The sequence below is a fragment of the Hyposmocoma kahamanoa genome, unplaced genomic scaffold (genome assembly GCF_003589595.1).
Source record: "Hyposmocoma kahamanoa isolate Upper Pololo Valley unplaced genomic scaffold, ASM358959v1 87719, whole genome shotgun sequence".
In the NCBI taxonomy this organism is placed as follows: domain Eukaryota; kingdom Metazoa; phylum Arthropoda; class Insecta; order Lepidoptera; family Cosmopterigidae; genus Hyposmocoma; species Hyposmocoma kahamanoa.
This window is the reverse complement of record NW_020654454.1, coordinates 729-11,913: the sequence shown is the minus strand read 5'-3', so window position 1 is coordinate 11,913 and position 11,185 is coordinate 729. Positions and strand designations below refer to the sequence as shown.

Sequence of the window (11,185 nt, the reverse complement as noted above, 5' to 3'; positions counted from 1 at the left end):
TTATTTATTTATTTATTACATAAAATTATACAAACTATGTTTAAAAACAATGTAACATAAACTGTAGGTTTTCCCGTACATCGTTATATTCGTCGGCGGTAGTCTGACTGTGTTAATAGTAAAGCGGGTAGATTTTTGTTTTGCTCATACCTATGTTTCTTTTGTATTAAGTGCGAATGGTTGGTGGTGTGCGTAGTGTGATTCAACTTGAGTGTGAATGAATAGGCTACTTTTTTTTTGTGAGTGGAGTCGGTTAGTACAGTGTGTTCTTTTTTATTGTGTGTGGGTTAGTATGGTAATTCTATTTACTTTTTTTTTAAAAATAATAATATTATTGTAAGTTATATAAATAATAAATAAGTACTATAAATGCTCATATAATAATAAATAGTGCAATAATCGGATTAGTTTAGCATTTTACATTATATCTGCAGTTTTTGTTATTTATTTGTTTTATTTATTTATTTATTTTTTTTTTAAACGAAAAATTATATAATTTTTAACTTATTTTTTCAAGATAGTACTCTTTGATCTTGGTTTTTATGTTTTGATGGTTGATTTCCTGTTTTAGAGTAATTGGTAATTCATTAATTAGGTATGGTATTTTGTAAGTAAGTTGATTATAACCGTATTGATTTTGACATCTGGGTAATATAAGCTTCGGTTGTGTATTAGTTCTGGCTGGGTTTTTCCTTATTTGCTGTAACTGTAAATCTTTATTGAAGAATTGCTCGACTAACAAGGCATACTTAACTTTTTCATGGATCGGAAGTATTTCACAGAATGTAAACAATTTGGTGAAATCGTGCATATACTTTTGTTTTATTTTATGTGGCACAATTTTTTTAAGTATTCTTAATTGTAAGTCGTATATAAGATCAAGATGAGATTTGAATGTTCGTCCGTAGCTACTGAGACCATATCCTATGATAGATTCACCAAGTGCTTTGTAGAGTGATAGTCTGATTTGAAAGGGAATTTTATTTCTAATAATTGAAAATTTTGCAAGAATTGCACGAAGCTTATCACAGACACCATGGATATGGGAAGTCCATTTCATCCTATCGTCAATTACTAGCCCTAGGTATGTTTGTTTTTCTACTACTTCTAAAGGAGGACAGTTACAAGCTATGCGTCTGTCTGTGTGCATACAACAATGTGAGTGAGCTATTAACTTAAGATCTGTTTGTAATCTGTTTTGGGAGGAACTTATATTCAAAAGTTTGGTTTTCTTTGGATTTAAGACCAGTCCACAGTCATGAGACCACATATTCAATAGATTGAAGTCATTTTGTAGACGTTTGAGCGCTATTTTGACATCAACATCTGCTGCTAAAAGACAGGTGTCGTCGGCAAATTGAAATATTTCGCATTTTGATATTAGATTTGGAAGGGCATTCACATAGGTCATATAATGCAATGGTCCCAGTACTGAACCTTGAGCCGTGCCATCAGTAACAGAAACCCGATCACTGAACGATTCTCCAATTTTCGTATAGAATGAACGATCATAGAGATAGTCCTTACACCAATCAAACAAAGGACCTCTGATACCGCTATCGTCTAGAGCTTCGAGGAGTATGTTATGTTTAAGAGTATCAAAAGCCTTGCTATAATCAATAAAAACCACTAGAATTTGCTTTCTACTATCCAAATGTTTGTATATTACGTCTGTAAAAGAAGAGAGTAGCTGTGTAGTGCTTTTACCTCTTTGAAAACCGTATTGCTTGTTCGAAAGTATTTGATTATCATTATAAAATTTATGAATCTGGTTACTAATGAATTTTTCTATTATTTTATCAAGTGTAGGTAAGATCGTTATAGGTCTATAATTGTCGTAATCTTTTTTAGCACCTGTTTTATGTATTGGTCGTACAATTCCTGTTTTGAGCTCTGCCGGGTATTGTCCCCTTTCTATAGAAGCGTTTATTAATTTTGAGATCGCCAAAGTCATTTTATCACATATCAATTTAACATCTATAGCTCTTATACGGTCCAGGCCCGGCGCTTTTCTTATGTTTAATCTATCAATGATAGGTTTCACATTATATATTGTTGCCTTTTTGAAGCGAATCGATACGTTTACAGATTTTTTGTATAAGTTTCTATTTAGGATTAAATTGTTACATGTAGGTATAATGTTTTTAACGTTGTTGATAAATGTTGTTGAAAATTTGTTAGCAATTTCTTGTAGTGTTATGGATTGTTTTTTGAATGCGTTTATGATTATGCTATCTATTGAAGGTTTAATGCGCCCAGTTAATTTATTTAGTATGTTCCATAGAATTTTATGATTATTCTTATTACTATGTATTTGATTTTTTAAGTTTGTATTTTTAGTGTTTTCTATTATCTTGTTGGCAAAATTTCTAGCTTTATTGTATTTTTGTTTAAGAATCATATTATTTGTATCACTTATCCATTGCATGAAAAGGTTGTCGCGATATTCACAAGCTTTAATGATCTTGTCGTTCACCCAGTAATTACTCGAGCGCAAGGGGTTTGATTTAATGTTTAATTCCATTTTTGATTCTTCGTAGCATCTATTGAAGTTTTGTGTTATAAATTCATATATTTTTTGCGGACAACTCATTGTATTAACTTCATGCCAATCTATTTGGTCCATAAGTGTTTTTAATTTTTCATAATTATATTTTGTTTTTTTAAGTGGAACATGCTGTATGTGGTTTGTATTGGTGCCGCAGAGTGCGAGAACGACAGCTCGGTGGTCTGCCAGTTTTGTACCTATCGCCGCGGTGAACAGGTCTTGCGTTCGGGATCTCGCATAAATGTGGTCGATACACGACTTTGTTAATATATATTTGTTATGTTTATTTTTGCGTAACTCAATACGTGTATACTCTGTGATCCCGCACGCAACACCGCACCCATAAAGAATGTTATTGTATCTATGTTTTATAGGTGATTCTGTTTTTAGGTCAATATTGATGTCACCTGTGAAGCAAACATCGGATTGCGGGTTAATTTTATTTAGTATAGATTTTAGCTCTGCGAGAAATAGATGTTTGCTATTTTTGGGGGGACGGTAAATTGCACATATAGTTAGGGAGTACGTATTAGGCGTTGTGATTTCGAATAGCTTGCATTCGAAGTTTTTTGTAGTAGTATTTATGGTGGTAAGTTTGTGTTTTTTGTTGTAATAAATTATTATACCGCCACCTGTACGATTTTTCCGTAATTCTGTGTGCATACCGTAACCCTTGATTTTAAAGAGGGAACTGACGTTATCTTTTATGTTTGCTTCGGTTAGTATAATGATATCGATACATCTATCGCATGAGTATATGCATTGCTCAAGTGCAGCGAAGTTTTTTATTAGGGACCTAATATTTATATGCATACACAATAGATTAGTACACTTATAGGGAATATTAGAAAGAAAATTATTTATATTTATGCAGTCTTTTAGTTCTATGATATCGATTAGTTCGTTACTTATGATAGCCATTTTTTTATGTATTGGTATGTTAGTTTAATGTTGTGTAGGTATTTACCAGTGTGTATTAACTTATGATTTTAGTAGTTTGTCGACATCTTCTTCGGATCTTATTATTATAATTTTTCCATTATCTTCCTTCCTGGCTCTGATGATTCCTTGTTTACACCATACGTATTTGTAGGTATCTCCAGCTTTTAGCTTTTGTTTTGCATACCATAACAATTTTTTATTATATGGAGTTAATGCTTCTCGAATGAATATTTTTTCGAAGGCTTTGGGTTTGTTTATACCTGGACAGGCGTCAGCAATAATTAAGCTGGTAGTTTTGGCTGCTGAAGTCCAGGTGATACAATCAGCGTCATCCGCGAAGCGAATCATGATGTTCCCAGGGCGGTCCTTACCCGTTCCTTGTCTTTGGATGGCTTTGATATTAGTTGTCGGGGTGTTTAGCTTAATTGCTACTGTCTTTACTATCTCTTTTATATTCTCATTCGCCTCCTGCGGTATGTTCGATAATTCTATAACTGAAGAAAGACGTTCCTGTTCCAGAGATTGTACACGTTGTTCTAGAGCTCCGACACGAGTTTGGAGGTGGGTATTTTGTTGAGATAGCTGTGTGTTCTTCTTTTGAAGGTCCTTCACAACTGTTTTGAACTCTTGGATGGTCCTTTGGAGTTCATCCATTTGGTCAGAGTGATATTGAAGAGATTCTGACAGTTCACCTACCGTTTTTCTTACAGTTTTCTCCATTTCTTTTGAGATATCTTTCAATAACTGTTTGACGTCAATTTGGAGGGTCTGCGAGTCTGCGATTTCCTCAGCTTCCTCTTCTTCTTCATTAGGGATGATGACCGAGTTACGTTTAGGTACTGTTTTTTCGCATTCTTGACACCTCCATTGTAGGTTACTAGACTGGATAGCCTCGCGCTGTTTAGTGCTTAGTCCTGAGCACACTGTATTAAGATGCACGAGCTTTTCACAAGTACTGCATGCCACTCCCGGAGTTTTTCTGGTGATTAGTTTTTCACAATTATCACACTTCCGCATATTGAGGGTAGAATATAATTACGTTAATAATCGAGCGCAACACGTCTATTCGCTCAGACAGCCGACGACGAAAAGTTCGCCTATTTTATTAAATTCATTTACCATAGAACAAGTCACGGATGTATTTGAAATGGTTAAGAGATCTTTACAAAAGTCTGCACATTTTAATTTCGAAAATATCGAAAATATTGATGCTGATGAATTATTTTTCTGGACTGGAGTTACACCGGCGCAGTTTCAACAAATTATAGAAGAGACACCTTTATTGACTCTTTATTGAAGGTGTAAACGACCTAAAGTTGCTCTGGGCATCTACCTTAGTAAGCTAAGAACGGGAGAGTCAAATACAAAACTGTCTGATCTTTTTAATATATCTCGACGCACCTTTGAGCGCTTATTAAAACAATCAAGAGAATGTTTAAGCAACGATTTTGTAACGCGTCACCTCGGAATTGACCATATTACGAGAGGAGAAGTAGAGAGGAGAAACCTTTTAATACCTAATGCTATTTTTGGGAATCCAGAATCTGAAGAAGATAGAAGATTAATCTTTATATTTGATGGCACGTACATTTATATACAAAAGAGTTCTAATTTTTCATTCCAACGTCTTACATACAGCTTACATAAGTTTCAAAACTTGCTAAAACCATTTATTATTACGTGTAGTGACGGATACATAATTGACGTAGTTGGACCTTTTGCGGCAACAACATCTGACTCAACTATTATGACACAATTAATGTCAGAAGACTCGGTATTTCATTGGTTTTTTAAAGCAGGGGATGTATTTATCTTGGACAGGGGTTTTAGGGATTCATTACCAGTTATTGAATCTTGTGGTTACACAGCTCATATGCCAGCGTCAAAGCAAAACAATGAAACGCAGCTCTCAACTAGTCAAGCAAACAAGTCGCGGCTTGTTACAATTTGTCGATGGGTAATTGAAGCCATTAACGGGCGTTTTAAAAGAGATTTTAAATTGTTACGGCAGAAGTATTTTAATAGGGCCGTACCACACATGTTCCAAGATTTTAAAAATGCCGCAGCCATTCTTAATGCTTTTCGGGAACCTTTTACCGATGGACCTTACGCAAATGATATATTAAATGAAATTCATTTGAAAATTAATGTAGACAACTTACTGGCCGACTACGTCATTAATAACAATTTAAATAGGCACCGTGTGAGCTTTGTTTCTATATCAGCTGATTATTTAACTATACATGATTTTCCACAATTAGAAGAAAGAGATTTAATACTGTTTGCTTTAGGTACTTATCAAATAAAGCTTGCTCGGTCGTATTGTAGCGAGCACTTACGAGATGGAGTGTACTTTATAGAAGTTATGGAAGATGAATCTATAGATATTCCGCAAATGCATGTAACTGGAGATTGCTATCTTTTGAGAGGACGTATTCAATCAAGACGCACCAGAGCACGAGTATATTATGTATATATAGTAGTAAATAGGGAAGGCGTTGGAAGAGCGCGCATAATACAACACTATTGTACGTGCCTTACTGGTAGACGGACCTTGGGTTGCTGTGCTCACGTCATGTCGATTGTATGGTATTTAGGGTGGGCACGGCACCAAGGAGCTCTTAATCTTCCAGCATCATATTTAGATGAAGTGATAATACATAGACGAAGTAAATGAGTTTTGAAACAATATATTTTATTTTATTTCATATCTTTTATATTCCCTAAAAAATATTATAACAAGAAATACTGGACCAGATTCCAAAATTGTGTCATAATTCCACAGCTCACAGAACCCTTTTAAACTTAAGACACCATTTGGGTAATCATTTTTAACATACACACCACACAAACAAAATTCCAGACAGAAGTTCAAATATTAAGTATCTACATTAAAAAATAAACATTATTCAAGATATTTCGAAAACTTGATGACTTACGTATTGGTGCCCATAATATTTTTTGATCGTATTAATGATATCTATTGATTGAAAGTAGTTTTTGAAGTGGCCGCTCCCAGGTCCATTTTGCCCATTCTCCTTTCTCAGTATTAACAGATTATAGTCTTGGATGATACCATCTCAAGTCGTCAAACCCAGCTCTATGGCATTGGTTAATAATGTTGAAATTTATATAACTTTCAAATGATGCATAATCAATAAGTAATCGTTGATGTACGCCCAAGTGATGTTTATCAATAAACACAATTGCTCGAAGTAAGATATTAACATCGAGCAATTGACCACCTTTAAAAACATTTCATCAGGTGACCACCACAACTAGTGTTGGCTTATGGTAAAATTTCCATTTTGAAAGTCATATTTTTCAAAAAAAAAATATTTTTCCTTTAATTTTCCACATTTGACGTTGACATGTCAAACATTGGAAGTTAGTGAACGAAAACGATGGCGCCATTATAAAGGTTTCTTTTGCTGTTGTGAAATCATTTTCAATCTCGTTTTTCTCTTAGTGGCTAAACAACACAAGTTTATTATATAAGAAATGAAACTATTTTTCCGGATTTAAATACGCGATATAAATCCGGAAAAATAGTTTCATTTCCTATGTGTAACAATTCTTAAAACTCGATATTTATTATATAATTCACGCCAAATAAAACTTCAATAGATATTCCTAAACGTAGAACATAATATGAACCTTCAAAATTATATTTTTCTAATTTTTCGGAAACTTTTCCGGAAAAATGTCCATATTTGAAATTTTTCGCAAAATTACCGAACAACATCCTTTAACGTCTAGGAATATTAGCCGTTCTTTTCCAAAGAAAGGTAGTTAAAAGTTAACTGGTTTCCAGGTGAACAACTCTTTAATACTGCAGCGCAACATAACTCTGACGGCCCACGTTGTGATCACACTCGAGACCGTCAAGAACCTGAAGGACATCGGAGTTAGAGAGGTATGAAAGTATTCTGACTTGCCTAATAAGTCTTCTCAAACAATACATAATATCAATCGAATCTAATATTATAAATGTGAAAGTTACTCTGTTCTTAATGTTTTCGCGCCTAAACCGCTAAACCAAATTTGATGATAATAATAATAATAAAGTTTCAACTGCCGGCTTCCGTGGCCGAACGGTTAACATTGGCCGGACGGCCACGCAGAGGACCCAGGTTCGATTCCGGGGAAATATTTGTTTGATGTACATTTATTTCTCTCGTGAGTTTGGTTGTAATTTGTGTTTGTCTATGTGTGTGTCCATGGCGCCCGCGACACAGGGTTTCCCTAGTGTGGGGCAATATTGAGAGTGTGCGTTATTATTTTTATTTTATTCAAGTGAGCTTGACTCAAGCTCTTTTGAATTAGAGATTACAAAAAAGACATGTCAAGTAAATAAAACAGTTGTTACAAAATGGTAAGTAGGTAACAAAACTATATAATGTTAACTCCACGCATTTTTATCGTTCATGTAATCATCAACAGTATAGTACCCTTTCGCTAGAAGGTTATTTTTAATACATGCCTTAAACTTATAAAATGGTAAATATGACATTTCGGTCGTTCTTTTATTGAAATACGTAATCCCTTGTACCATAAATGAATTACTAACTTTTTGCATTCGGTATTGAAGCATGATTAATGTATCTTTATTTTGTAATATTACTTTTGCGTATATCGCTGTGTTTATTACAGTAATATTTTGATGGACATGTAAAATACAATTAAAAATAAACGGTGATGCTACCGTTAGAATATTAATCTCTTTGAACATTTTTTAAGGGAGACCCTGTTGTATGATGATGCATTTTGGTATAGAGGTAGATGGGAGAAGTTAGTGGAGGTTCATATTCAGTGTGGGGTATCTAAGCACCGACCGTCCCTCAGGGCCTGAGCGCGCGCGTGGTGCAGGCGCAGCAGCGCGCCATCGGCTGGCTGGAGCGCCACATGAAGCTGCTGGACGACTTCGGCGACCCGTACGCGCTGGCCGTCGTCGCCTACGCCCTCACCTTCTCCAAGGCGCCCAGCTCCGAACACGCCTACCGCCTGCTGAAGAAGCGACAGCGCTCGGAAGGTCGGTTATACTTCGCCCCCTTTGTTTGCCACTTGCCTTGCCCCTCAAAATAATAATGTTCTGGGCAATCTGGTCTTTTCTTTGTAAATATCAAGTGACGGGACGAACAAGGCGTGCGCGTGACGGCCAGCTACACGCCTGTCCATAATAGTTGCAGTGATACTAAAAACATTAAATCGCAAAGATCTGAGGGGTAGTGCTATTGCGCCCGTCACCCTGAGACGTAAGTTAACAAGTCAAATGTGCTTGTAATTTCACCAGCACCCTTACCCTTCAACACTGCAACACAGTGATGTTGACATTACTGCTTAGCGGTAGAAATAGGTAATGTGGCAGTGCTTCCCTGGACGAACTCTTTCACAAGGGGCTCTACTGCTACTAAAACCGTCTCATATTATCGTCAGTATTTTGTAGAAAGGGCGAAAGCGCCGTTTCGACAGAACTTTCAGGCATGTTTTAGTTTTTCACGACGGTTGTATAATATTTACGTTTGGTTTTAAAAGTCAATTTTCATTTTAATTAAGTAAGTTTTAAAATTGAATTTACTAGACATAAATATTTTTCGTAATGGCGCTTTCGCCCTTTCTACAAAACACCGACGATATTAGAGAACTCATTCATGAGTCCCAGAGCACCAAAATGAACTCCAGAGCACTTATCACACAATAAACTTTCTGGGGTAAATTAAAGATGGGGTTTAAATAATAACTTTTGTAACTATAGTGAAAAATAGGGTGAATAACTGGTTAATGGCTACCATTTCAGTTAGCCGTGACCGTTGGACCTGTAAAGGGCCCAAAACATTGGTTTGTTTGAAAAAACATACTCTATTTAGATCCGAAAAAGTAGTTTCATTGACAACCTGATAACGCGACATGATAGCATTGTTATTCCGGAGCTACTGAATATCGAAGCAATACATTCAACAACCGATAATGATATTGCTATAAGTATACTCATAATATAAATGTTTCTCAACTTAAAGCAGGTTAAAATATAAAAGAATAGCCATAACCCTTTTGAAAACACCCTAGGTGGTTTGGTGTATTGGGGTAAAGAGCCGGTTCCGCCGCCGCCGTATAAGATGGAGAATCAGAAGCCGTTCCTGCTGCCGCGCCTGCCGTACAAATACGACTCGAACAATATCGCGGCAACGGCGTACGCGCTCCTCGCCTGCATGGACCACCAGGACAACAACGAACCCATCGTCATGTGGCTAAACGCGCAGCGCCTCAAAGACGGCGGATGGGCGTCCACGCAGGTACGGCATTGGAATCTCATCAGCTAATCCTAAGCATTTGCAAAACGGGCAAATATGAAGCAGGAATAATCGCTTTATCTCTGTATATCTAAAGTGATTGTATATCGCAACACCTAGGGGTTTTCTGGAAGTAATAAAAACAAAATTGCCTCCGTGACCGAACGGCTAGCAAGCTGGACTGCCACGCAGAGGTCCTATAGATTCCCGGGCTGGGAGAAATGTGTATGATCTACATTTACTTCACTCGTTTGGGTGTAATTTGCGATTGTCTAGGTGTATATCCGTGGCACCCGCGTTACAAGGTTTCCCTAGTGCGGCGCTAAGAATGTACGCGTTATGTCAAGTTAACAAAAAGTACGAATTTATCAATTATGGCCTTTACTACGCTACAAGACAAAAAGATGACCTGAAGGCTTTAAATCCGTATTATAACCTAAATAGCTAACTATTTCAACAAAAAAACACTTTTTCTTTTTATTACAATCAACGAAAAGTAAAATATATGTTATAGAAATGCACGTAACAAACATAAACTCTTCTATATGCTACATTATAATGCTTTCCATCATTATGAGAGGATTTGCCAATCTGCGTAAAGTACTCATCCATTGTTGCCCAAGGTGTTGTCTTTCGTTCGCCCCGTAATATAAACGATTTAAACTAAATATTACATGAACATTTGTTGCACAAGCCTGTGTCATTATAATGAATATAATGACGATCCCTGATGTGATTCAATATATGTATACAGGACACGTACATCGCCCTGCGCGCGCTGATAGAATACACGAACCGCAAGCGGCTGCGCGACGTGAGCTCGCTGACGCTGACGGTGGACGCCGTGGCGCTCAAGGACTCGACCAAACTGCTGCACGTGCGGAACGACAACCTCGCGCAGATGCAGAGCATCGACGTATGTCACCCCATAATTTATTCACACATTAACTTTCAATAAGAAATATTTACTAGAACACGACGAAAATGATAATTTTACGAAAACTGACAACCCTGCAAACGTCGTACCCACAGACATATATGTATATAGATAGACGCCGCAAGTGTGCGTACTTCGCGTGCCCAAAGTAAGTGAAATTCCCTTACTTACCGCTGCTACACTTCAGAACGCGCTTGACCGTTATCGTATGTAAACACCAGTCGAAAACGCGAAAAGTGCATAATTGTGCCATTATAAACTGCAAAAGTACCATAACTGTAAGTAAACGGCAAACAGAGACGTTTCCTTCCACGGGCAAGTGATTTTGTAATCGGAAGATGCACAATTTATTTTAAAAACAATTATTTTAGTTTTGTATGAATTGAGAAAACAAATATGCAACCGAGTGTATGCCTCATGTTTGTAAAACATTGCGGCTTTTACTTGGTGCGGTACATTTGTGATCCT

General features: G+C 36.5%; 1 protein-coding gene across 1 annotated transcript; it reads left to right on the top strand.

Annotated features, from left to right (window-relative positions):
• Nucleotides 1-5,363: 5,363 nt before the first annotated feature.
• Nucleotides 5,364-10,738, top strand: LOC113235557 (CD109 antigen-like). The gene is made up of 5 exons (XM_026471289.1): nucleotides 5,364-5,447; nucleotides 7,305-7,406; nucleotides 8,336-8,522; nucleotides 9,557-9,783; nucleotides 10,535-10,738. The coding sequence occupies exons 1-5, from the start codon at nucleotides 5,364-5,366 to the stop codon at nucleotides 10,736-10,738; spliced, it is 804 nt and encodes a 267-aa protein (XP_026327074.1).
• The last annotated feature ends 447 nt before the right edge of the window (nucleotides 10,739-11,185 follow it).